The 27,775-nt window shown below is 45.6% G+C and overlaps 2 protein-coding genes across 2 annotated transcripts; one reads left to right on the top strand and one right to left on the bottom strand.

The window, feature by feature from the left end:
- Nucleotides 1–21,994: 21,994 nt before the first annotated feature.
- Nucleotides 21,995–23,877, bottom strand: LOC130502800 (uncharacterized). Its single transcript, XM_056997533.1, has 3 exons — nucleotides 23,689–23,877; nucleotides 23,042–23,607; nucleotides 21,995–22,970 (listed from the first exon to the last, which is right to left on the bottom strand). The coding sequence occupies exons 2-3, from the start codon at nucleotides 23,534–23,536 to the stop codon at nucleotides 22,137–22,139; spliced, it is 1,329 nt and encodes a 442-aa protein (XP_056853513.1). The 5' UTR covers nucleotides 23,537–23,607; nucleotides 23,689–23,877; the 3' UTR covers nucleotides 21,995–22,136.
- On the top strand, nucleotides 23,673–27,340 carry LOC130502801 (uncharacterized). The gene is made up of 3 exons (XM_056997535.1): nucleotides 23,673–23,773; nucleotides 25,606–26,816; nucleotides 26,889–27,340. Exons 1-3 carry the CDS (start codon nucleotides 23,673–23,675, stop codon nucleotides 26,906–26,908), a joined length of 1,332 nt encoding a protein of 443 aa, XP_056853515.1. The 3' UTR covers nucleotides 26,909–27,340.
- Nucleotides 27,341–27,775: the final 435 nt, after the last annotated feature.

The raw sequence follows: 27,775 nt of genomic DNA on the forward strand, positions 1-27,775 counted from the left end.
GACCTTTAGGATTGTTAAGGATTTTAAGACCTTAGGTTCAGGTTTGCAGGGACCTGTTTTGTTAAAGAATTGAGATATCGAAAATGATTTCTTTATTGATAGTTGGATACATGGTATCATAGTAATCATACACTTGCTGTATTATAACGATCATACGTTTGCTGCGTGGGCTATGTGATTTTAATCAGACATATGCCCCCTTTGATTGTAGTGAACGAAGTGTTGAAATGAGGTTGGGGCTGCACTCATGACGGAGTTGCCTACGTACCCAGTCAAGGGATCAAGCCTAACGTAGTTCAGGAATTTTAGGTACCTAATGATAATATCTCTTAAGATTCGTGGCATTCCACGATCTGATTTCAGGTACCCCGGTTCGCACCTTTCGGAGTTTGTAAACGCCAGGTCGTACCACGTGGATGATCTGGTAGGGACCTTCCCAGTTGGTTCCTAACTTCCCAGCATTTGGTTCTTTGGTTCCTTCGAAAACTTTCCTAAGTACTAGGTCACCTACAGCGAACTGCCGGAGCCTGACTTTGGAATTGTACTGTCGTGCCATTGCTTGCTGATAGTTCTGAATGCGAATCAAAGCTCGGTCCCGTCTTTCCTCGATTAGATCGAGGCTGTCAGTTAGGAGCTGATCATTAGCTGCGGGATTGGATGTACAGAGTTCCCGGCGGAGGCTACCAGCAATGGTTTCAGCTGGAACGACGGCTTCCATCCCATATGCTAAGGAGAAAGGAGTTTCTTCTGTAGCTTTTCGTGGGGTGGTCCGACATGCCCAAAGTACTTCAAGTAACTTCTCTGACCAGAGTTCCTTCTGGGTTCCGAGGCGTTTCTTGAGGTTTGCTAATACTGATTTATTAGCAGCCTCCGCCTGTCCGTTACCTTGAGGTCGGCGAGGTGATGAGAAGGTCAGGCGGATATTCCACTTGTCACAAAATATTTTGAAATCGTGGGATATGAATTGTCCTCCATTATCGGTTACGATTTCGTACGGGACGCCGTGTCTACATATGATATCTTTCCATACAAATTGCTCGACCTCGAACCTGGTTACCTGCTGGAAAGCTTCGGCCTCTATCCATTTCGTGAAGTAGTCCGTTAAGACTAAGAGGAAGCGTAGCTTCTTCTTTCCACTTCCTGATGGTACTAGTGGCCCCACGATATCCATGGACCATCTCATAAATGGGTAAGGGGCGGATATGTTAGACAGCTTCTCCGCAGGTTGGTGTATAATCGGTGCATGCCTCTGGCATTTGTCGCATGAAGAGGAATAGGCCTCACAATCTGCAATAATGGTAGGCCAGAAATATCCTTGTCTTTTGATTCTGATGGCTAAAGCTCTTCCTCCAGAGTGGTTCCCGCAGGAGCCGTCGTGCATTTCCTTCATGAGTCTCATAGCAACGAGGCCATGGACGCATTTTAGGTAAGGTCCGGAAATGCTTCGTTTGAGGAGGACAGATTCAGTTACGCAATATCTCGCGCTTAATGCTTTGAGCTTTCGAGCCTCCCATTTATTGGGTGGAGTCTTTCCCTCCAGGATGTATTGCGTGATTGGAATTCTCCAATCCTCTCTTCCTACAACTTTGTTATGAAGAGACGAGGGAGGTTCCTGTTCGGGACCTGGTGTCGTGGTGCCCCCGGAGGTATTGGTAGGATTGGGCTCCAGGGAGTCTGAATTCCGAGGAATACCTCCAGATGAATTTTGGAGAGCTGTACGGCTTCTGGTTTTAACTCTGCAGATGACTGGGTCTGAGTTGGTGCCCCCGGGGGTATTCTCGAGATCAGGCTCTAAGGAGTCTGAATTTCGAGGAATATCTTCCGTGACTTGGATTATGTTCCCGGAGGTATGCTTTTTTGCGCTGCATATTCTGGTTTTTGGAAACCAAAATGTTGTGAAAACCTGGGTAGCTACCGCTTCAGGGCAGGTACCTTCGGGTTGCGCTTTTAGTTTGCTCTCTTTTTCAGCTTTAGTAGCTATGTCGATGCTTGGTTTCTCGATTCCTTCTACGGGTATGATTCGTTTTACGAGGGGGTCTGATGTGGAAGCTAAAGCAGCCAATGCATCTGCTGAGGAGTTCTCACCTCGTGGGATTCTCGTTAGCTCGAATTTGTCGAACTGCCTAGTGAGGTTCTGGACGACTTCGAGATATGCCCCCATTCTTTCGTCCCTCGTTTCATATTCTCCGTGAAACTGGCTAGCTACTAGCTGTGAATCACTATAAGCGTTTAGCTCTCGGATTCCGAGGCTTAGGGCGAGCTTCAACCCTGCGATTAGTGCTTCATATTCAGCTTCGTTGTTTGAGGCGCTGAATCCGAGCCTATATGACTGCTCGATGGTTTCTCCTGCTGAAGAAGTTAGCCTTAGACCGATACCGGAGCCCTGTTTTGATGAGGCTCCGTCGACGTATAGGCTCCACTTCGGAGATTCCATTTCGGAGTCTAACTGCTCGGATGTCAATTCGATGATAAAGTCAGCGAGGACCTGAGCTTTCGCTGCTGCTCGAGGTCTATACTCAATATCATATTCGCTGAGTTCTATGGCCCATTTAGCCAATCGCCCTGACTGGCTGGGGCTGTGCAAGATCATTCGTAATGGTTGTGAGGTCATTACAACGATCGAATGCGATTGGAAGTAAGGTCGCAATTTTCTGGCAGCTGTTACGACTGCTAGAGCTAGTTTTTCCATCGCAGGGTACCTGGTTTCGGCATCTATCAAACTTTTACTGGTGTAATAGACAGGTCTTTGTTCGTTTTGTTCCTCTCGTACTAGAACGCCGCTGACTGCAGCAGTTGATACAGCGAGATATAGGTACAATGGCTCTCCTACTACTGGTTTAGATAGGATCGGAGGTTCGGAGAGGTAAGCTTTCAATTGCTTGAAGGCTTCCTCACATTTCTCGTCCCATAAGAACTTCTTATTATTTCTTAGAAGCTTGTAAAATGGGAGACATTTATCGGTAGACTTGGATATGAATCGATTCAACGCCGCGATTCGTCCAGTCAGTCTCTGCACCTCCCTGGTCGTCTTAGGTGACGGCATTTCTAGGAAGGTTGCTATCTGCTGCGGGTTGGCTTCAATGCCTCTTTCGGTTACGAGATAGCCTAGGAACTCGCCTGAGGGTACCCCGAAAGTACATTTAGTGGGATTGAGCTTCATATCGTACTTGTTCAGGATATCGAAGCATTCCCTTAAATGGGAGATATGATCTTCCCCAGCTGAGGATTTGACTAGCATGTCGTCGATATAGACCTCCATGGTTTTTCCAAGTTGTCCAGCAAACATCTTATTTACTAGCCTTTGATAGGTAGCTCCTGCGTTCTTTAATCCGAATGGCATAACCTTATAACAATAGGTTCCTCGTTCGGTTATGAATGCAGTTTTCTCCTGGTCCTCAGGATCCATCATGATTTGGTTATATCCTGAGAAGGCATCCATGAAGGATAGGAGTCGATGGCCAGCTGTTGCTTCAACTAGGCGGTCGATGTGAGGTAACGGGAAGCTGTCTTTAGGGCAAGCTTTGTTTAGGTCTGTGAAATCTACACAGATTCTCCACTTCCCGTTTTTCTTCTTTACCACTACTGGGTTAGCTAACCAGTCGGGGTAATGTACCTCTCGAATGGACCCAGCTTTCGTAAGTCGGTCAACTTCGTCGTTAACAGCTTGAGCCTTTTCGAGACCTAGCTTACGACGCTTCTGTTTGATCGGTTTGAAAGTAGGGTCAACTTTTAGCTTATGGGTGGTGACGTTCGGATCTATTCCTTTCATGTCGTTGGTGGACCACGCAAAGGTTTTGACATTGCTTTTCAAAAAATCGATGAGCTCCTTTTTTGTCTCAAGAGGTAGCTCGGACCCGATGCTCACCTGTCTTTCAGGATTTGAGTCGTCGATGCAAACTTTTTCGGTTAGGTTCCTGGGGGGACCTCGAATATTTTGTTGCATTTCGCGACCTTCCTGGATCTGTAATTGCTATTGGGGGGATTTTTTGAGGATTTCGAATCCTCCCAAATAGCAGATCCTGGATATCTTCTGGCTACCGTGTATGGTAGCTATCCCTTCGGGTGTTGGAAATTTTACGCACTGATGGTACGTTGAGGCTACTGCCTTCATTTTGTGGATCCAAGGTCTTCCCAAAATCGCGTGGAACGGGGAAGGTCTATCGATGACTACTAAGTTGGTCATTTTCATTATTCCGCCAGCTATGACTGGGAGCTTGATTGTTCCCAATGAGGTAGCTGTTTCTCCGGAGAAGCCTACGAGATTAGCTTTTTGGCCAATAATTTCGTAGTCGTCTATTTCCATCCCTTTTAGGGTGTTATAGAAAATGAGGTCGACAGAGCTTCCTGTGTCTATCATGAGCTTAGGAACCTCGTATCCTGCGATGTTCAGGGTGACGATCAACGCATCATCGTGAGGTCTGTCAAGGTTTGAGGTCTCGCTTTCCCAGAAAGAAATCTTAGTATTGGATTCAGGGTTAGGAGGCTTAGGTCCAGTGTTAGACACAGCCTTCCGCACGTGATTCTTAATGGAATTGACGGAGTCTTGACATATGTCTGATCCTCCAAGGATACAGTCCACCCTCGAGTCGGGGCTCGATTGAGGGGACGGTTTGCTCAAGAGAGCTTCGACTTGTAAACTTTTTCCTTGGGGGAATTTCCCGAGAATCATTTCGACTCTTTTCTTGGGAGCTGGAGGTGGCGAATCGGTCTCCTTCTCAGGTGACCTCTCGCGTTTCGGGGAAGTGTCCCTGGAACCTCTTTTCTGATAAGGTGGTGGCTTTTTAAGGTCCACGCCCTTTATTTCTCCAGCTGCGAATTTAGCTGCCAGCTGGCGTTGGAGGTCCCAACACTCTTCGGTTGAGTGTCCTTCGCGATCGTGATAAGAGCAATGTTTGCCTTTATCGAAGCCTTTTGACCAGGGAGTTTTGTTTGCTGCTGCAACAGGTTTCTCTTCCTTGTCTTCCTCGATTGCGTAGGAATGTTCTCCCTGAGTTTGATTATTTCGAGGGTTACCCTTTTTATGAGGTCCCTTAGTCTCGGAGGAGTCACCTTTCGAATGATTCTGTGGTTTCTTGTGGAGTTTATCCAGTGCAGCTGTCTCCTCCTCCAAAGTAATATATTTGGTGGCTCTATGAAGAGCGTCATCGATAGTTGGAGGAGCGTTGAGTGTTAACTCTGACCAGAATCTCGATCTATAGAACATACCTCTCCTTAGGGCCTCGATGGCGACTAGGTCGTTAGGATTCGAGAGCTTAGTTCTTATTGCCCTGAATTTCTCAATGTAGACTCGTAATGAATCTCCCATTCCTTGACTGACCTTCCAAAGGTCGGCCTCGGAGGCTTGCTTCCGGATATGGGTTGAGTATTGCTTCATAAAGGCGTTGGTTAATTGATCAAAGTTGTCTATCGAGGCTGGCTCGAGGCCGGAGAACCACTCAAGGGCTGTTCCGACCAAATTTTCGGCGAATGTTCTACAGTAACCTGCTTCACATTCTTCCTGAGTGAAATGGGCTTTAACAATTGCCAATCGGAAAGCTCTCAAATAGGCCTTCGGGTCGGAGGTCCCATCATACTCAGGAATTCTGATTTTTCGGGTATCTCTTATGTGAGAGCTGGCAATTCTGTCCGTGAATGGAGTTCCACGGGTTTCTTCAATTAAGCTATCGATTTCGGGAGCTGAACTCGTAGCTTTATGGACTTGAGCTCCCAATTTCTGGAGAGCCGCGTGAGTTCGCTCCATATATCTACGGATAGCTTCAGGTCCTTCAAACGGAAGGACGTTTGGATCGTTCGCAGGTACCCGACGGGTAGGTTCCTGACGTAAACGAGTTGGCTCATCCTCCCATGCGGTTGGTGGGCTAAATCGTTCGGCATTTCTTGGGTTATCAGAGTCTATCCTTTGATAACCGTCCCCATTCGGGATCGAACTTCTAGTTTGATAAACCGAAGCTGACGCTCTGCCCCCAGATGGGAAGGACATTCCTGCTCCGGACCTAGGATCAGGCGGCGGAGGAGGTAAACGAGTACTCCTGTCAGTGACCTGACCGGGTGTGGAACTAGTTGTTGCTATGTTACTTCCCATAGCACTGGCATTAGTTGGATTGAACACGGGAACTGTTCCAGTATGAGGTGTCTGGAAAGCAGATCCGCATCCTTTAGGGGCAGTGCTATCAGGGGAAAAGTTTAAACGTGCTCGGGGAAAAGAGGGATCGGTTAATCGATCATGGAAGGTGACCCCCGGAGCTTGACGTTGCGGTGGTTGGGTTGTTGCGTTTAGAGATCTAGTTATCTCTTCGAATCGTTGTTGACGTACAGCCAGCTGATGCATCGTGCGCTCACTTTCCTGAGCTCGGTCTACTAACTGTATCATCATCTGGCGGATCTCAGAGAGCTGAGCCTCCGTTTGATTCGGAATGGCTTGCTGCTGAGGATTCTCGGTAACCGGGAGCTCGGAGGTGTTTCCACCTAATGACCTCGGGTTAGTAACTCTGGTTGTAGTTTGGCTCGTTCGAGCATCAACCGGAAGCTGTTGCCCAGATCGGTGGTCGCCACGTTGAGGCTCTGTGATTACGAGACTAGAGCCTCCGTCATTCGGTGAGCCATCGCTCTGAATCGGGAGGTTAAGGTCAGACGGGGTTGTTGTCTGATCGGTAGGGTTCATCCTCGAGTTAGAGTAAGGGATTCGATTGTTTCTGTCCCACAGACGGCGCCAATTGTGAGGGGTAAAACTCACACCTAGATTTTAGATCAGGTTTTATGTTTAGAAAAGGTTAGGGAAAGATTATCGCGGGCTGAATCCCGTAAGAACTTGATGAATGAACTTTGATTTGTATTGATATAATAGAAATGAGATGGTTACAAAAGATGATCTTTGATGAATATAAAGATCACGAAAGAATTACAAGTAAGAATGTTTCAATGAATGTTGAGTAAAAATATGAGTAGGTTCGGATCCTTTTCTTGGTCTTCGACCTTCTCCTTTTATAGCCTTGGACTCCTTTAGGTTATCTACAACTGGTTTCCGAGATCCTCTCCGCTTGAGGTGGAACCCGCAACAGCTTCCCTTTGACCGGGTCCTACGCTTCTTCTGGTTATGACATGAGCTTCCTCTTTGTCGTGACCTCCTTAACGATCACCTTAGCTCTCAGCCTTCGGCTTCAACTTAGCTCTTCTTAGGTACCGAATTCGTAATGGGCCAGTCGCGGCCTGTTTCCATCCTTCACTGTTCAGCAATCAGCTATCGGGCCATATTTGGGCCCAACAGGTGGGTGAAAGGAAAACCCACCTGACCATGAATATCACCGCAGACGGTGAAATGCTTGCCATCAGGTACACTGATATCAACCAGGGAAGGCAGTGCTTGCAAGATTTTCCTTGTCTGTAAGACCATTTGATATGCATACCTACAAATATTAAGCAGTTAGCCAACGAACAAATGAACAATGTGTTAACTAAGTTGAACACTAGACCAAAATATACACAAACCGTTTTGAAGGTGTATGGGAAGACGATGCTGTAGCAGAGCTGAAGTAGTTCATGAAGTGTGACATGAACTACTACATCAGAGGGGCGGTTCGTGAGAAGCACATATCAAGACCGATGCATTACAAGAAGATTTAATGAAGAGGGACATTAAAGGAAGACTTGAAGAAGAAGCAATCGATCTAAAGAGAAAAGGAAGATTGGCTTATTCGCTGAAGTAAAGGAAATGGAAAGTTTCCATTGGATAGATAGATTAGATCTAGGGCTTCCTCAAAGATATATAAAGGAAGCGTTTGGCACTGTGTTGCCGGTTAACACACAGGGAGAGCTTTTAGCAATAGAGAGTTTTTGTACGTCTTAAGAAGGAGAAGCAAAGCATCTAGGGGTTAAGAGCTTAAGTGGTTCAGAGTCTGTCTTAGATCTCTGAACGAGTTGACTAGCAAACAAGTCGAGGTTTGTCTTGAGCTTGTTTGATTTATTGCTTTTAAGAAGAACTTGTAAGAGCTTTTGAAAGAATAAATATAGTCTAATTTCTTGGATTTGAATAACCCTGTACTACTGTGTGTTCTACATAGCGTAGCTTGCTTATCTTACATTAACAATTGGTATCAGAGCAGGTATCTGTGATGTGTTTATTTAAACAGGTAGATCCTGCGGAGTAAGATGGATAGCTATCGCGAGTTGGTGATAAGTTCCAAGGTGATCCTTGAAGTAGGAAACTATGGATTCTGGAAGGCGCGCATGAAGGCTACAATCAAGGGTATTGACCCATTGGCGTGGAAGGCTGTGGAATCTGATTGGAAATCACCTGTTGCAAGAGCCGAGGATGGGACAGACGTTCCAAAACTGGAGGAGCTCTGGACTGATGATGAGAACAAGATGGCTAAGTTCAATGCTCGTGCACTAACTGTCATACATTGCAGTGTAGCAAGAAAGCAGTTTGAACTAATTCAAGGATGCGAGGCAGCAAAGGATGCATGGGATATTCTGCAGAAGCATTTTGAAGGAACCTCAAAGGTTCAGAGTTCTAGAAAGGATATGCTTGCAACAAGATTTGAAGAGCTAAAGATGGAAGAGAATGAATCTGTTGGAGATTTCAGCTCAAAGATTAGCTCACTGGCACAAGAAGCACTTACGCTTGGGAAGAAATACAAAGAGAAGAAACTTGTGAAGAAGTTCCTGAGGTGCTTGCCGTCTAAGTTCATGGCATACAAAGCAGCTATGACCGTCTCCTGTAACACTGACGAGATGACATTTGATGAAGTGGTTGGAATGTTACAAGCTCATGAGATGGAAGTGGCTGGTGTGTCTGGTGGAATGAAGGAAAAAGGAATTGCGCTTGCATCAGTTGAAAAGGAGCATATGGATGATAACGATCATGTGAGTCTTCTGGTCAGAAGGTTTGATAGAGCTCTACGAAAAGTGGAGAATGGGCAAAAAAAGTTTGGCCAAGGTAGGAAGACGTCTGAGCCAGAGAAGAACTACAGGAAGAATGATGCTAAGTGCTATGAATGCAAGGGGTATGGTCACTTTCGAACTGAGTGTCCCACAATGAAAAGAAGAGAGATTCAGTGTCATAACTGCAAGGGATATGGACACACTCAAGCTGAGTGCGAGTCGGATGGTAGGAGAAAGCCAGAAAAGTCCATGATAGGAATCAATGACAGCGAGTCCGACAGCGAAAGTGAAGAGGAAGTGAACAACTTTGTGGAGTTTCTAGGAATCGTGGAATGTGAGTCAGGATCTGAGAGTGATGCTGAGCAAGAAAATGACTTAGATGAAAGCTACAAGGAAGTTCGAGAGACGCTAGTGAAGCTGGGAACAGAGAATTTGGCCTTGGCTAAAGAGAAGGCACGACTGGAAGTTGAAGTACAAGTATTGAAGGATGACCTCAACAGGGAAGCTGAGTTGGCCAAGGAAAGTGTGAATCTTATCAAAGAAAAATTGGTCCTGTCTAAGCAAGCGGACGAGCTCAGAGAAGAGTTAATGGCTGAAAGAAAGAAAGCAGTTGATCTTCAAGCTGAATTAGATCAGCAATATCGGAAGATTAAGATGCTCACGGGAACCAAGCAACTTGACAAGATTTTGAGCAGTGGAAGAACTGAAAACTCATTGATGGGACTTGGTTACACTGGAAGAGAGAGTAGCTCAACAGGTACAACGCGCTTTGTGTCTGGAGGTTTTGCGCATGCTGAAGAAACTAAGCCACAAACTACGCCAGTTCAGATGAGTGGATGTTTCTTCTGTGGGAAGTATGGTCATTACAAGAGGTATTGCTACAAGTATCTGGAACGGGTCAAACAAGTATGGAGACAACACAAGTTTTGGAGAATAGGGAAGACTTCTCGAGGCTGGATGAAGAAAACCGACTTGTATCCTAAGATAGTGACTGAGCCAAGAAGTACCGTACGATGTAACATGGCGCGAGTGTCAAGTGATTCTGAATCTGAGGAACCATGGTACTTCGACAGTTGATGTTCTAGACATATGACGGGAAACATTGAGTATCTAGACAAAGTGTCAAAGGTAAAAGGAGGAAAGGTAACCTTTGGAGATGGAGGCTGTGGTGTCATTCAAGGCAAAGGTACAACGTGTAACTCAGAAGTACCTAAATTGGTGAATGTCTACTTTGTCAAAGGATTAAAGGCTAATTTGATCAGCGTGAGTCAACTGTGTGATGATGGACTTACGGTGTGCTTCTCAGCAATTGATTGCCGTGCCATAAATCAACATGGTGTAACAGTGCTACAAGGTGTGAGATCTGGCAATAACTGTTACATGTGGGAAAAGAAGGTTAAGTGCTTGTCAGCTCAAGGGAATATTGATCTATGGCATAGACGTTTGGGACATATGAACTTCAGGAATCTAACGAATCTAGTATACAACGACTTGGTTCGAGGAGTACCCAAACTCAAGATCGATGACAAGATTGTGTGTGGTGCATGCAATGAGGGAAAGCAAGTCAAGATACAACACAAAAAGGTACCGGATGTTCAGGCAAAGGCACCATTGGATCTAGTTCACATGGATCTCATGGGTCCTATGCAAACCGAGAGTATCGGAGGAAAGAAGTATGTGTTTGTACTAGTAGATGACTACACCAGGTTCACTTGGGTTCGGTTTCTCAGGGAAAAGTCAGAAGTGTCTGAGAGTTTCAAAATCTGGGCGCTTCAATTCATAAACGAAAAGGGAGGAATCAAGAAGATACGCAGTGATCATGGAGGTGAATTCGAGAATGAAGCCATGACTACCTTTCTTGAATCAAAAGGAATAGCTCACCAGTTTGCAGCACCTTGGACACCTCAGCAAAATGGAGTGGTTGAACGAAAGAATAGAACTCTACAGGAAATGGGAAGAGCAATGCTCCATGGTAACAAGATAGCCAAGAGGTTCTGGGCTGAAGCACTCAGCACGGCGTGTTACACAATCAACCGTGTGTATGTCAGAAAAGGGACAACAAAGACACCGTATGAAATGTGGACAGGCAAAACTCCTAATCTTAGTTACTTTCATGTTTTTGGATGCAGGTGCTACATACTGAATGACAAGGACTACCTTGGGAAGTTTGACTCAAGAAGTGATGAAGGATTCTTTCTGGGTTATGCACAGTCTAGTTCAGCATATCGAGTTTACAACAAGCGAACATAATCAATTAAAGAATCAGTTAATGTTGTATTTGATGATTTGTCTGTGGTTGTAGGTGATGACATGGGATCAGATGAAGAGGAAGAAGGTGGATCATCCGTAGCTGCTACTGAAGTCATTGAGGAAGGTCCTATCTCAGATACAGTACCGCAACCAGTGATTCAGCAAGTTCATCGCAATCATTCGAAGTCTGATGTGATTGGAGGTATTGAAGAAGGACGAAAAACGCGTGGAAAGGTGATCAACTTTAAAGAAATGGTGCAGTTCGCATGTTTCGTTTCATCAATAGAACCTAAGACACACACTGAAGCACTACGTGATGAATATTGGATTGTTGCAATGGAGGAAGAACTTGAGCAATTCACCAGGAACGATGTGTGGGAACTGGTTGCTAGACCTAAAGGAGTAAACGTGGTTGGCACTAAATGGATCTTCAAGAACAAGACTGATGAGCATGGAGAAGTAGTTCGCAACAAGGCAAGGCTTGTAGCTCAAGGATACTCACAGATTGAAGGGGTAGACTTTGAAGAAACCTTTGCCCCAGTTGCAAGATTGGAATCCATTCGGTTGTTTCTGGGAATGGCGTGCATTCTGAACTTTAAAGTGCATCAAATGGATGTAAAAAGTGCCTTCCTCAATGGATTCCTTCAGGAGGAAGTCTATGTTGAGCAGCCAAAGGGATTTGAGGATCCAGTGCATCATGATTATGTGTACCGACTGAAGAAAGCACTATATGGATTGAAGCAAGCACCGCGTGCATGGTATGAACGACTCACAAGGTTTCTGTTAGAAGCGGAGTACATCAGAGGGAGTATAGACAAGACGCTGTTCTTCAAGGAAGTTGGAAAAGAGATAATCATTGTTCAAATCTATGTGGATGACATTATCTTTGGAGGCACGTCACAGAAGCTGGTGGATGAGTTTGTTCAGAATATGACCCAAGAGTTTGAGATGAGCATGTGTGGTGAACTGAAGTACTTTCTTGGACTTCAAGTGTCTCAGTCAGAGAAAGGTGTCTTCATCTGTCAGAGTGCATACGCTAACAATTTGGTAAAGCGATTTGGTATGGAGAACTCCAAAGTTTCTAAGACACCCATGAGTACATCACTGAAGCTGGCACGAGATGAAGCAGGAGAAGATGTGGATGTCAAGCTCTATCGAGGGATGATTGGCAGTCTATTGTACTTAACTGCAAGTCGACCAGATCTGTCATTCAGTGTTGGTGTGTGTGCACGATATCAAGCTAAGCCAAAGGTATCACACCTGAATGCAGTAAAGAGGATCATCAAGTACGTCAAAGGAACAGAGAGCTTGGGGGTGTATTACTCGAAGAATTCCAACAAGAACTTGGTGGGATACTGTGATGCTGATTGGGCAGGATGTGCTGATGATAGAAAGAGTACCAGTGGAGGATGTTTCTTTCTTGGAAACAATCTTATCTCATGGCTGAGCAAGAAGCAGAACTCGGTATCACTCTCTACGGCGGAAGCAGAATATATTGCCATGGGTAGCTGTTGCTCACAACTTATCTGGATGAAGCAGATGTCAGCTGATTATGGAATGCAATCGGGTCCCTTTCTTGTGTATTGTGACAACAAAAGTGCAATTGATATCTCGAGGAATCCAGTCCAACACTCAAGGACGAAGCACATTGACATAAGGCACCACTTCATCAGAGAATTAGTTGAAGACAATCAGGTAGTAATCGAACATGTAGTTACTGACTTGCAATTGGCTGATATATTCACTAAATCTCTTGAATTTAATCGATTTATCACATTAAGAAATGCAATTGGTGTGTGTAACCTTGATTGTTGAGTCAAGTTGTGCAGAGAGTAGTGCAGGTGCTGATTCGGGATGTACATATGATTCAGATTGGTTTTGGAACCCGAGAACGCTGTGGAAAAGAGCTGCTTGATATGCCGTCAATGTTGTTATGGTACAGGTTTCACGTCAATCTGTGCCCCCCCCCCTCTCAATAAAAAGAGCCAGCAATGATACAGAAAGATGCTCAGAAAATTAAAAAAAAAAAAAAATTTGATAGATTCATGATGGGAAACAACAGGGGTTTCACAGCACGAGAATAAAGAATGAAAACCGGCAGCATTGATGAAGGCATATCAATGTGAAAGCTAGCCATAAAAAGACAATCGGCTGCACCAGAATATAAGATCTAGGAAGAGTTATATGTGCAGCTTGAATCAAGCACTGAGGCAACTCGTGAAGCACATCACACGAATGGTAACTGAACTGAACTGATCTAATGCTTTATATTAATCTTGATTCAGCCAATTGTGAGTTGTGACTTGTGTTTTATTACTATCTTGAAAGTCTGATGTTACATTAAGAATTCACGAATGTGTCTAATGCTTGTGTGTTTGGATGAGAGAAATTAAATGTTGTAGGCATACAAAGGAGAGGATAAAAAGTCAGGGACCAGATCTGCAATATCAGAAAAGTTGATTCAGTTTTTATTCCGTTAAGGGAAGTAGTGGGGAACAAGCCCTAGAAAATCTCCATCGTGCTTAAGAAGTTCAATATCGCAGCCTCTCTTCATCTCTCACACGATTCTCACACAGAAACTGTTATCTATCATGGTGAAAGCAAAGAAAGCAGCTCAACAGGCCAAATCATCCAAGGAAGAGAAGCATGCAGAGGCTGAAGGAAGTCGGAGGTCACTTACTGATGGCGAACCTGAATCGCCTCCACCGAGAAACGTTATGCCCATCTCCGATGCACTCCCTGAGGTCACCGAGGAGCTTGACTCATTCAATACCGCTAATGAGAAAGCCCCTTCAGAGGAGAGCGATGAAAGGACTCCAGGTCTTGGAGAGGAGCCATCTGCGAAGGTTCCTGCAGCAGATTCGCAACCGCAAATTGGATCCACTAGTGCTGCCATTCAAGATGTTCCAGTCACTGATAAATCTCCGGAAGAGAAGGATGAATCTGCTCTAGCTTTGGCGATCATTGAAACTGAGAAGGAGCTAAGTGAAGCCGAGTCTGAATCAGCCAAGAAGGTGGACGATGAACCCAAGGATGATGCTGTGACTGTGGGTTCTGAGTCAGATGAAGCTTCCCAGAAGGAAAGAAGGAAGAAACGGGTGCTGAAGCGATTGTTGGGCCCGAATATGGCCCGGTAACTGATTATTCAATAATAAAGATGATGATGGGCCACGACAAGCCCATCACGAGTCTGAAGTCTAAAAGAGAGCTAAGCTAGAACCGGAGGCTGAAAGCTAAGGATCCTAACTAAGGAGGTCACGACGAAGAGGAAGCTCACGTCGCAACCAGAAGGAGCGCAGGACCCGGTCAAGGGGAAGCTGTTGCAGATTCCACCTCAAGTGGAGAGGATCTCGGAGATCAGTTGCAAACAACCTAAAGAAGTCCAAAGCTATAAAAAGAGAAGGTCGAAGACTAAGAAGAGGGCCCGACCCTACTCATATCTTACTCAACTTTCATTGAAACGTTCTTATTTGTAATTCTTTTATAGTCTTGATATTCATCAAAGATCATATTTTGTAACCATTCCATTTCTATTATATCAATACAAATCGAAGTTCATTCATCAAGTTCTTACGGGATTCAGCCCGCGATAATCTTTCCCTATCCTTTTCTAAACATAAAACCTGATCTAAAATCTAGGTGTGAGTTTTACCCCTCACAATTGGCGCCGTCTGTGGGGAAGAAACAATCGAATCCCTTACTCTAACTCGAGGACGAACCCTACCGATCAGACAACAACCCCGTCTGACCTTAACCTCCCGATTCAGAGCGATGGCTCACCGAATGACGGAGGCTCTAGTCTCGTAATCACAGAGCCTCAACGTGGCGACCACCGATCTGGGCAACAGCTTCCGGTTGATGCTCGAACGAGCCAAACTACAACCGGAGTTACTAACCCGAGGTCATTAGGTGGAAACACCTCCGAGCTCCCGGTTACCGAGAATCCTCAGCAGCAAGCCATTCCGAATCAAACGGAGGCTCAGCTCTCTGAGATCCGCCAGATGATGATACAATTAGTAGACCGAGCTCAGGAAAGTGAGCGCACGATGCATCAGCTGGCTGTACGTCAACAACGATTCGAAGAGATAACTAGATCTCTAAACGCAACAACCCAACCACCGCAACGTCAAGCTCCGGGGGTCATCTTCCATGATCGATTAACCGATCCCTCTTTTCCCCGAGCACGTTTAAACTTTTCCCCTGATAGCACTGCCCCTGAAGGACGCGGATCTGCTTTCCAGACACCTCATACTGGAACAGTTCCCGTGTTCAATCCACCTAATGCCAGTGCTATGGGAAGTAACGTAGCGACAACCAGCTCCACACCCGGTCAGGTCACTGACAGAAGTAATCGTTTACCTCCTCCGCCACCTGATCCTAGGTCCGGAGCAGGAATATCCTTCCCATCTGGAGGCAGAGCGTCAGCTTCGGTTTATCAAACTAGAAGCTCGGTCCCGAATGAGGACGGTTATCAAAGGATAAACTCCGATAACCCAAGAAATGTCGAGCGACTTAGCCCACTAACCGCATGGGAAGATGAGCCAACTCGATTCCGTCAGGAACCTACTCATCGGGTACCTGCGAACGATCCAAATATCCTTCCGTTTGAAGGACCTGAAGCTATCCGTAGATATATGGAGAGAACTCACGCGGCTCTCCAGAAATTGGGAGCTCAAGTCCATAAAGCTACGAGTTCAGCTCCCGAAATCGATAGCTTAATCGAAGAAACCCGTGGAACTCCATTCACGGACAGAATTGCCAGCTCTCACATAAGAGATACCCGAAAAATCAGAATTCCTGAGTATGATGGGACCTCCGACCCGAAGGCCTATTTGAGAGCTTTCCGATTGGCAATTGTTAAAGCCCATTTCACTCAGGAAGAATGTGAAGCAGGTTACTGTAGAACATTCGCCGAAAATTTGGTCGGAACAGCCCTTGAGTGGTTCTCCGGCCTCGAGCCAGCCTCGATAGACAACTTTGATCAATTAACCAACGCCTTTATGAAGCAATACTCAACCCATATCCGGAAGCAAGCCTCCGAGGCCGACCTTTGGAAGGTCAGTCAAGGAATGGGAGATTCATTACGAGTCTACATTGAGAAATTCAGGGCAATAAGAACTAAGCTCTCGAATCCTAACGACCTAGTCGCCATCGAGGCCCTTAGGAGAGGTCTGTTCTATAGATCGAAATTCTGGTCAGAGTTAACACTCAACGCTCCTCCAACTATCGATGACGCTCTTCATAGAGCCACCAAATATATTACTTTGGAGGAGGAGACAGCTGCACTGGATAAACTCCACAAGAAACCACAGAATCATTCGAAAGGTGACTCCTCCGAGACTAAGGGACCTCATAAAAAGGGTAACCCTCGAAATAATCAAACTCAGGGAGAACATTCCTACGCAATCGAGGAAGACAAGGAAGAGAAACCTGTTGCAGCAGCAAACAAAACTCCCTGGTCAAAAGGCTTCGATAAAGGCAAACATTGCTCTTATCACGATCGCGAAGGACACTCAACCGAAGAGTGTTGGGACCTCCAACGCCAGCTGGCAGCTAAATTCGCAGCCGGAGAAATAAAGGGCGTGGACCTTAAAAAGCCGCCACCTTATCAGAAAAGAGGTTCCAGGGACATTTCCCCGAAACGCGAGAGGTCACCTGAGAAGGAAACCGATTCGCCACCTCCAGTTCCCAAAAAAAGAGTCGACATGATTCTTGGGAAATTCCCCCAAGGAAAAAGTTTACAAGTCGAAGCTCTCTTGAGCAAACCCTCCCATCAATCGAACCCCGACTCGAGGGTGGACTGTATCCTTGGAGGATCAGACATATGTCAAGACTCCGTCAATTCCATTAAGAATCACGTGCGGAAGGCTGTGTCTAACACTGGACCTAAGCCTCCTAATCCTGAATCCAACACTAAGATTTCTTTCTGGGAGAGCGAGACCTCAAACCTTGACAGACCTCACGATGATGCGTTGATCGTCACCCTGAACATCGCAGGATACGAGGTTCCTAAGCTCATGATAGACACAGGAAGCTCTGTCGACCTCATTTTCTATAACACCCTAAAAGGGATGGAAATAGACGACTACGAAATTATTGGCCAAAAAGCTAATCTCGTAGGCTTCTCCGGAGAAACAGCTACCTCATTGGGAACAATCAAGCTCCCAGTCATAGCTGGCGGAATAATGAAAATGACCAACTTAGTAGTCATCGATAGACCTTCCCCGTTCCACGCGATTTTGGGAAGACCTTGGATCCACAAAATGAAGGCAGTAGCCTCAACGTACCATCAGTGCGTAAAATTTCCAACACCCGAAGGGATAGCTACCATACACGGTAGCCAGAAGATATCCAGGATCTGCTATTTGGGAGGATTCGAAATCCTCAAAAAATCCCCCCAATAGCAATTACAGATCCAGGAAGGTCGCGAAATGCAACAAAATATTCGAGGTCCCCCCAGGAACCTAACCGAAAAAGTTTGCATCGACGACTCAAATCCTGAAAGACAGGTGAGCATCGGGTCCGAGCTACCTCTTGAGACAAAAAAGGAGCTCATCGATTTTTTGAAAAGCAATGTCAAAACCTTTGCGTGGTCCACCAACGACATGAAAGGAATAGATCCGAACGTCACCACCCATAAGCTAAAAGTTGACCCTACTTTCAAACCGATCAAACAGAAGCGTCGTAAGCTAGGTCTCGAAAAGGCTCAAGCTGTTAACGACGAAGTTGACCGACTTACGAAAGCTGGGTCCATTCGAGAGGTACATTACCCCGACTGGTTAGCTAACCCAGTAGTGGTAAAGAAGAAAAACGGGAAGTGGAGAATCTGTGTAGATTTCACAGACCTAAACAAAGCTTGCCCTAAAGACAGCTTCCCGTTACCTCACATCGACCGCCTAGTTGAAGCAACAGCTGGCCATCGACTCCTATCCTTCATGGATGCCTTCTCAGGATATAACCAAATCATGATGGATCCTGAGGACCAGGAGAAAACTGCATTCATAACCGAACGAGGAACCTATTGTTATAAGGTTATGCCATTCGGATTAAAGAACGCAGGAGCTACCTATCAAAGGCTAGTAAATAAGATGTTTGCTGGACAACTTGGAAAAACCATGGAGGTCTATATCGACGACATGCTAGTCAAATCCTCAGCTGGGGAAGATCATATCTCCCATTTAAGGGAATGCTTCGATATCCTGAACAAGTACGATATGAAGCTCAATCCCACTAAATGTACTTTCGGGGTACCCTCAGGCGAGTTCCTAGGCTATCTCGTAACCGAAAGAGGCATTGAAGCCAACCCGCAGCAGATAGCAACCTTCCTAGAAATGCCGTCACCTAAGACGACCAGGGAGGTGCAGAGACTGACTGGACGAATCGCGGCGTTGAATCGATTCATATCCAAGTCTACCGATAAATGTCTCCCATTTTACAAGCTTCTAAGAAATAATAAGAAGTTCTTATGGGACGAGAAATGTGAGGAAGCCTTCAAGCAATTGAAAGCTTACCTCTCCGAACCTCCGATCCTATCTAAACCAGTAGTAGGAGAGCCATTGTACCTATATCTCGCTGTATCAACTGCTGCAGTCAGCGGCGTTCTAGTACGAGAGGAACAAAACGAACAAAGACCTGTCTATTACACCAGTAAAAGTTTGATAGATGCCGAAACCAGGTACCCTGCGATGGAAAAACTAGCTCTAGCAGTCGTAACAGCTGCCAGAAAATTGCGACCTTACTTCCAATCGCATTCGATCGTTGTAATGACCTCACAACCATTACGAATGATCTTGCACAGCCCCAGCCAGTCAGGGCGATTGGCTAAATGGGCCATAGAACTCAGCGAATATGATATTGAGTATAGACCTCGAGCAGCAGCGAAAGCTCAGGTCCTCGCTGACTTTATCATCGAATTGACATCCGAGCAGTTAGACTCCGAAATGGAATCTCCGAAGTGGAGCCTATACGTCGACGGAGCCTCATCAAAACAGGGCTCCGGTATCGGTCTAAGGCTAACTTCTTCAGCAGGAGAAACCATCGAGCAGTCATATAGGCTCGGATTCAGCGCCTCAAACAACGAAGCTGAATATGAAGCACTAATCGCAGGGTTGAAGCTCGCCCTAAGCCTCGGAATCCGAGAGCTAAACGCTTATAGTGATTCACAGCTAGTAGCTAGCCAGTTTCACGGAGAATATGAAACGAGGGACGAAAGAATGGGGGCATATCTCGAAGTCGTCCAGAACCTCACTAGGCAGTTCGACAAATTCGAGCTAACGAGAATCCCACGAGGTGAGAACTCCTCAGCAGATGCATTGGCTGCTTTAGCTTCCACATCAGACCCCCTCGTAAAACGAATCATACCCGTAGAAGGAATCGAGAAACCAAGCATCGACATAGCTACTAAAGCTGAAAAAGAGAGCAAACTAAAAGCGCAACCCGAAGGTACCTGCCCTGAAGCGGTAGCTACCCAGGTTTTCACAACATTTTGGTTTCCAAAAACCAGAATATGCAGCGCAAAAAAGCATACCTCCGGGAACATAATCCAAGTCACGGAAGATATTCCTCGAAATTCAGACTCCTTAGAGCCTGATCTCGAGAATACCCCCGGGGGCACCAACTCAGACCCAGTCATCTGCAGAGTTAAAACCAGAAGCCGTACAGCTCTCCAAAATTCATCTGGAGGTATTCCTCGGAATTCAGACTCCCTGGAGCCCAATCCTACCAATACCTCCGGGGGCACCACGACACCAGGTCCCGAACAGGAACCTCCCTCGTCTCTTCATAACAAAGTTGTAGGAAGAGAGGATTGGAGAATTCCAATCACGCAATACATCCTGGAGGGAAAGACTCCACCCAATAAATGGGAGGCTCGAAAGCTCAAAGCATTAAGCGCGAGATATTGCGTAACTGAATCTGTCCTCCTCAAACGAAGCATTTCCGGACCTTACCTAAAATGCGTCCATGGCCTCGTTGCTATGAGACTCATGAAGGAAATGCACGACGGTTCCTGCGGGAACCACTCTGGAGGAAGAGCTTTAGCCATCAGAATCAAAAGACAAGGATATTTCTGGCCTACCATTATTGCAGATTGTGAGGCCTATTCCTCTTCATGCGACAAATGCCAGAGGCATGCACCGATTATACACCAACCTGCGGAGAAGCTGTCTAACATATCCGCCCCTTACCCATTTATGAGATGGTCCATGGATATCGTGGGGCCACTAGTACCATCAGGAAGTGGAAAGAAGAAGCTACGCTTCCTCTTAGTCTTAACGGACTACTTCACGAAATGGATAGAGGCCGAAGCTTTCCAGCAGGTAACCAGGTTCGAGGTCGAGCAATTTGTATGGAAAGATATCGTATGTAGACACGGCGTCCCGTACGAAATCGTAACCGATAATGGAGGACAATTCATATCCCACGATTTCAAAATATTTTGTGACAAGTGGAATATCCGCCTGACCTTCTCATCACCTCGCCGACCTCAAGGTAACGGACAGGCGGAGGCTGCTAATAAATCAATACTAGCAAACCTCAAGAAACGCCTCGGAACCCAGAAGGAATTCTGGTCAGAGAAGTTACTTGAAGTACTTTGGGCATGTCGAACCACCCCACGAAAAGCTACAGAAGAAACTCCTTTCTCCTTAGCATATGGGATGGAAGCCGTCGTTCCAGCCGAAACCATTGCTGGTAGCCTACGCCGGGAACTTTGTACATCCAATCCCGCAGCTAATGATCAACTCCTAACCGACAGCCTCGATCTAATCGAGGAAAGGCGGGACCGAGCTTTGATTCGCATTCAGAACTATCAGCAAGCAATGGCACGACAGTACAATTCCAAAGTCAGGCTCCGACAGTTCGCTGTTGGAGACCTAGTACTTAGGAAAGTTTTCGAAGGAACCAAAGAACCAAATGCTGGGAAGTTAGGAACCAACTGGGAAGGTCCCTACCAGATCATCCACGTGGTACGACCTGGCGTCTACAAACTCCGAAAGGTGCGAACTGGGGTACCTGAAATCAGATCGTGGAATGCCACGAATCTTAAGAGATATTATCATTAGGTACCTAAAATTCCTGAACTACGTTAGGCTTGATCCCTTGACTGGGTACGTAGGCAACTCCGTCATGAGTGCAGCCCCAACCTCATTTCAACACTTCATTCACTACAATCAAAGGGGGCATATGTCTGACTAAAGTCACATAGCCCACGCAGCAAACGTATGATCGTTATAATACAGCAAGTGTATGATTACTATGATACCATGTATCCAACTATCAATAAAGAAATCATTTTCGATATCTCAATTCTTTAACAAAACAGGTCCCTGCAAACCTGAACCTAAGGTCTTAAAATCCTTAACAATCCTAAAGGTCTTAAAATCCTTCAAAGCAATGTCAGGTCTCGACGAACCTGAACCTAAGGTCTTAAAATCCTTCAGACAATATCAGGTCTCGACGAACCTGGACCTAAGGTCTTAAAATCCTTACCAAATCTCCAAGGTCTTAAAATCCTTGTCAATTCTCCAAGGTCTTAAAATCCTTATAAATCTTCGAGGTCTTAAAATCCTCATCAAATCACAAAGGTCTTAAAATCCTAAGCAAGTCTCAACGGGTCTTGAAATCCCACAAACAAGTTCAGGTTCCCAAGAACCCCCACCTAAGGTGTCCAGATTAAACTTAGGTTCCTAAAAACCCTAAGCTAATCCCGATACTTCAAGAAATCCTCTTAAGGAACAAAAAAAAACGACCAAAGTCTTCCAGACTTATTGTAAGGATCGATTATGATTAAGCTGTCATATTTCACGACTAAAGTCAAAAACTAAAAACGAAACAAGAAAACCAAGTTTGAAATTAAACAAGGGTTTAAAAGCCTCCCCAGGCTAACCAAAGATTCAAAATGCAACAGATAAAGGTTTAAAAGCCTCCTCAGGCTATAAGTTTGAGAAACAAATGAAAACAAAGCCCATCGGGCAGAAATCCTAGAAAACACGAAAGAGCATCAGTTCTTAAACTTCCTTGTCATCCGAGCTCTTCTCAGCTCCCTTGCCAGCTGGATCTTCCTCCTCAGGAACCTCCTCCATCTCCTTGTCGCTACCTCCAGAGGCGGTTTCGACTGGGGCTGAGTAAGAACCCACCAATCCCAAATTAGAACCGAACTCTCCGGAAAAGGAGAGGTTAAACATATTAATCTCGAAAGTACCTGAACTCTCAGAGAGTTGGGGAAGAGGGAGCTTGCCAATCGAGAAGTCCGAAACCTGAGCCTTCTCGTACGCCGCAACAGCTTCCGGCATTAGCGCCACCAAGTTATCATACTCATCTTGAGTACTCTTAATCTCACCATCCAGTATGTCCTTCAGGAGCTCGGTGTTGGCTTGAATCTCTTGGGCATGAACCAGGAGGTCAACTTCATCTTTCTTCTTGGAGAACTTCTCCTTGACAATAACCAGAATCTTGTTGTAGGCTTCAGCTACCTCCTTCTTTCCCCTCCGGACGGCTAGCCTGACCTCAGCTTCCTTGTTCTTCTGGCTGTTCTGGGATGTGGAGATCAGCTCCTTGACTTGATACTCGGCTATCTTCCGGGCAGCATCCAACTCCCCAATCTTCCTATTCTTCACCTGGAGGTCAATCAGCTGGCTCTCGATCGTCCCTTGCTGAGCATCACACTTAGAGCCAAGTCTCTTCACCTCGGCTTGGAGATCCGAGATCAGAGCCCGAGTCTGGTTGAGCTCAGTCTTATTGGCCTTGACCAACTCAGTGACCTGGGCTAATTCCTCAGCGCTAGGAGCATTGTGTACAGCGTCCTCAAACTTGAATTGAGCTCTGTTAATAGCTCCAGCCAGCTGCGGAAAACGGAAAACGATTTAGCAAAATCTTCCAAAGACAAAGCTGAAAAATGAAATAAACTTCATACCTGACCCATGTGATGAGCAATATCGACGTACTCATCCTTGTGCGTGATATTGGAGATCGAGGGGAGGGGACACCCGGGACTCTTCATGTGCCTCATCAGAGTAGCCAAACCCCACGGATCGTCCAAGACCGATCCAGGCTTTGAATGAGAAAAGGTCCAGCCAACAGTTCCTCCTCTAGAGGAGGAGGAGGAAGACCTCGAAGGTCTATCAACCTGGTCGGTTCGGGACCTCTTGTTCCTCGGGGGCTCAGACTCCGGAGGGTCCCTCATTACTTGAGGATCAGCTTCAGTCATCGGGACCTCGGAGGGAAGGCCAACTTCCTGAACCTTGGGTTCCGAAGAGACGACACCTTTAGCAGGGGCAGAGCCTCCTTCATCAAGAACCTCCTTCACAGAGTCGAGGAAGGATCCCCCCTGGTTCTTATCACTCCCTCTAGAGGAGCTGGCAGCCTTGGTCGATCTACCCCTGGAACGGAAGGAAGGTTGAATTGGCATCTTCTGTGATTGAGTCTTCGAAGAAGTACTTGCTCCGGAGGAAACTTCGAGAATGGAATCACCTTCAGAAACTACGACATAAAAAAAAAATCCATTAGTCGTATAAGACAAATTCGGATAGTAAAAATCATGAATCATGAATAAAAAGATACCTTCTAAACCAGCAACCGTCACTGAATCAGGGAAGGACGCTTGGTACCGTTCAGGGAACCTAGCTGATCCAACTCTCGAAGTAGTGTAAGCTACCCAAGTGTTAGGGCTATGCTGTAGCTTCCTGTAGAGAGCTCTGGTAAGTTTGCTAGATAACTTGACAGGATCTTTGATTTCTGCAAAAAGAGTCAAAAGGCGATTAGCACAACATGACAAACAAAAATAAACATGTGAGCATATCCCTAAAATCCTAACCGGAAATATCAGACCATGCGTTCCTAAGGTCACGGCCTACAGGAACCGTGGAAGGGTCAATCTTGACATAAAAGTACTTCCTGCGCCAGTCATCATCACTGGCTGAGAACTTGAAAATGCCTAGCCCTGGACGACAGGGGAGATAGTAGGTACCACTCCCGCCATCCTTGGAAGTGCTCTCCTTTATCGAGAAGAGACTCATTAACTCAGATAACCCAACGATAACTCCTTCCTCCTTGGCTCTAGTGATGAACCCGTTTATCACTCGGATGACCGACGGGCAAAGCTGAGGAAGAGCTAGCTGATAATGATCTAAGAGATCCAGCAAAAGGGTGGGAAGAGGAAATCTAAGGTGGCACTTGGAGATATATTTTTCATGAACGCAGAACCAACCCTCCGGAGCGGTCTCGGGGTTCTCGTTTTCAGCACAAGCTCTAACTAGATCACTCTTGCCGTGAGCCTGAGTGGCAAGATTGACAACGTCCTGACCCTTCAAGAGGGAAGGGAAGTGAGGACCGGAGGAGGCGCTCTTGCCGCCTTTCTTCTTCATCCTCTTAACTCTTGCTCCGATCGAGTCTTTACTCTTTTTCTTCTTGGCTTCCGCCATCTTCTCACCAGCTTCCTGTTTGACCTTCATAATACGGGCGCCGGAGGCTGAGATCTGAACTTCGCCGGAACCTTCTTTTCGACTCATGATAGGGAAGGAGAGGGAAAACAGGAAGTAAAGAATAGAATCGATCTAAGACAGACTCTCAGAGAGAAGTTCAAGATGAAGAACTAGATTGATCGAGAGGCGAATAAAAAAAAAATAATAACGACAAAAAACGGTAAAATAAAGAAGAGAGGTGTGAATTACCTTGGAAACCGTCGAGAGGCGTGGAGAAAGTGGAGAGACAAGCAGTTAATTCTCTCAGCTTTATATCCCATCACGTCTTGGAAGTCGGAAATTGAAATTTAAACTCGCTTAAATCTAAAACCGTTGATTCGACTAGAGATGGATTACAGCCGTCCGATCGGATATGAATAAATGCGGTTGTGATAGCTAGTAATCATGATCTCAACAAGAGAATCTAGCTTGGGCGGCTAGGTCTAGCTCCCGAGAATAACGAAACCTCATTTCGAGAGCTGGGGGCAACTGTTGGGCCCGAATATGGCCCGGTAACTGATTATTCAATAATAAAGATGATGATGGGCCACGACAAGCCCATCACGAGTCTGAAGTCTAAAAGAGAGCTAAGCTAGAACCGGAGGCTGAAAGCTAAGGATCCTAACTAAGGAGGTCACGACGAAGAGGAAGCTCACGTCGCAACCAGAAGGAGCGCAGGACCCGGTCAAGGGGAAGCTGTTGCAGATTCCACCTCAAGTGGAGAGGATCTCGGAGATCAGTTGCAAACAACCTAAAGAAGTCCAAAGCTATAAAAAGAGAAGGTCGAAGACTAAGAAGAGGGGCCGACCCTACTCATATCTTACTCAACTTTCATTGAAACGTTCTTATTTGTAATTCTTTTATAGTCTTGATATTCATCAAAGATCATCTTTTGTAACCATTCCATTTCTATTATATCAATACAAATCGAAGTTCATTCATCAAGTTCTTACGGGATTCAGCCCGCGATAATCTTTCCCTATCCTTTTCTAAACATAAAACCTGATCTAAAATCTAGGTGTGAGTTTTACCCCTCACAGCGATTAGGGTTGCGTTCTGGGAAACAGAGAAAGACAGGGGAGTCTAGTACACCAACTCAATCTCAGTTTCTCACACCAGGAGATGCAGCCAAGTCTCCATATTTGGCTAAGGAAGCAGGAGCCTCACCTCAGTTGAGATCGAAAAGGTCTGGTGACAAAAGTGCTGAACCAATGCCTCCTCTCATCAAGAAAAGGTATGATCAGTTCCTTAAGCGTAAAGTACTTGCTGAGCGATCGGTCGATATGAAGGAAGCTGATCAGTGGGGTTACTTGGCGGTGATTAAGAAAGGGTCTATAAAATCAACTGTCTCGAATCTTGCTGTGTATGTTGAGAAAGTTGTAGCTGAGTTCTATGCAGGTCTGCCAGGTACTAAAGCTGAAGCAGATGTTGATGAAGTAGTTGTTTCCGTGAGAGGACAAGAGTACAAGTTCTCACCTGCGCTCATCAACAACGCCATAGATTGGGAACCACTTACTGAGGAAGAAGAGGAGGAAGACACAACTTTGGATGATATCTCAGTAACTGAGTTGGTTTCATTCATCACTGGAGATACGAGGACAGAATGGGACGGTCTCACTACAGCGGATCTTACTCCGTGCTACGGTGCCTTGATGATCATAGCTGCATACAACTGGATTCCTTCTACTCACAAGACTTATGTCTCACTTGAGAGGGCACGGCTGATCTACAAGATGGCTCATGGAGTCCGTGTTGATTTGGGTAAGATGATGTTCAGACAGATTCTCAATCTTGGAGTGATTCAGGTCCATGATGCACGTTGGTTGATCTTCCCTCGCTTGATCATGGCACTCCTCCAAAGCCAGCATGCAGTTACATCTTACCCTAGTGACAAGCTCCAACGTCCGGTTCCTTACAAGAAGGATAAACGAGTGGGCGAGATTTATGAGCAGAGACTAGCGAAAGGAAAGGGACCAGCTAAAGCTGAACCAAAGAGAAGCTCTGCCAGGACAACCCGTCAATCATCTCCTGCTCCGATTCCTGCTCCACGAACTGCTACACCAAGCTCCAGGACTGCGCCACGTCGTGTATCTCTGTATGAACTTGGATCAGTTGCCATCCCTCGAGGACCACTCAGCCGTGTTGATTTGCAAGTGGCACTACAGGACACAACACGAGCCCTTCAAGCGCTAGCTGAGATAGTTCAGGATCTTCAGAGCGCTGTAGCAGGTTAGTATCCCTATCTTTCTGAATATGTGAGGTATTTTTCTTGGTGTTTTTAATCCGTGTGCTCACAAGCAGGGGGAGAAGAAGAAGACTAGGATGTAGAAGACCAAGATTGTGGGGGAGCTCTGTGTTCTGTTGCTTTGTTTTTATGTCTATGTTATTTCCATTGCACCACTTGTTGCAATTTCTTGTCATCCATGTTTTCAGACTGGCTAAGATTATGGGGGAGCATTTGCATATGCTATCTTTTGATATTATGTATTAATTTGCTTGAACCCGTTTTTAGGATAATATAAGTATGTTCTTAATTGTCTTGAGTTGGTTGAATTAACATTTAGACATATGTACTGGTGCTGTTGTGTGTGGATTGTTCTTGTCTTTTATCTCAGGTACTTGTGAGACGACGAATTAAAAAGGGGGAGATTGAAGGTGTATGGGAAGACGATGCTGTAGCAGAGCTGAAGTAGTTCATGAAGTGTGACATGAACTACTACATCAGAGGGGCGGTTCGTGAGAAGCACATATCAAGACCGATGCATTAAAATAAGATTTAATGAAGAGGGACATTAAAGGAAGACTTGAAGAAGAAGTAATCGATCTAAAGAGAAAAGGAAGATTGGCTTATTCGCTGAAGTAAAGGAAATGGAAAGTTTCCATTGGATAGATAGATTAGATCTAGGGCTTCCTCAAAGATATATAAAGGAAGCGTTTGGCACTGTGTTGCCGGTTAACACACAGGGAGAGCTTTTAGCAATAGAGAGTTTTTGTACGTCCTAAGAAGGAGAAGCAAAGCATCTAGGGGTTAAGAACTTAAGTGGTTCAGAGTCTGTTTTAGATCTCTGAACGAGTTGACTAGCAAACAAGTCGAGGTTTGTCTTGAGCTTGTTTGATTTATTGCTTTTAAGAAGAACTTGTAAGAGCTTTTGAAAGAATAAATATAGTCGTATTTCTTGGATTTGAAT

This window comes from Raphanus sativus, unplaced genomic scaffold, assembly GCF_000801105.2.
Source record: "Raphanus sativus cultivar WK10039 unplaced genomic scaffold, ASM80110v3 Scaffold0689, whole genome shotgun sequence".
NCBI lineage: Eukaryota > Viridiplantae > Streptophyta > Magnoliopsida > Brassicales > Brassicaceae > Raphanus > Raphanus sativus.

Bases quoted from the DNA above. Each gene is read 5' to 3' on its own strand.
- LOC130502801 (XM_056997535.1), top strand. From the start codon at position 23,673: ATGAATAAAAAGATACCTTCTAAACCAGCAACCGTCACTGAATCAGGG. The intron at 23,774-25,605 runs GTAAGCTACCCA...TCTAAAATCTAG, and splicing joins GATCCAACTCTCGAAGTAGT to GTGTGAGTTTTACCCCTCAC. The intron at 26,817-26,888 runs GTTAGTATCCCT...GCTCACAAGCAG, and splicing joins TCTTCAGAGCGCTGTAGCAG to GGGGAGAAGAAGAAGACTAG.
- LOC130502800 (XM_056997533.1), bottom strand. From the start codon at position 23,536: ATGCCAATTCAACCTTCCTTCCGTTCCAGGGGTAGATCGACCAAGGCT. The intron at 22,971-23,041 runs GTATGAAGTTTA...CGTTTTCCGCAG, and splicing joins TTGCTCATCACATGGGTCAG to CTGGCTGGAGCTATTAACAG.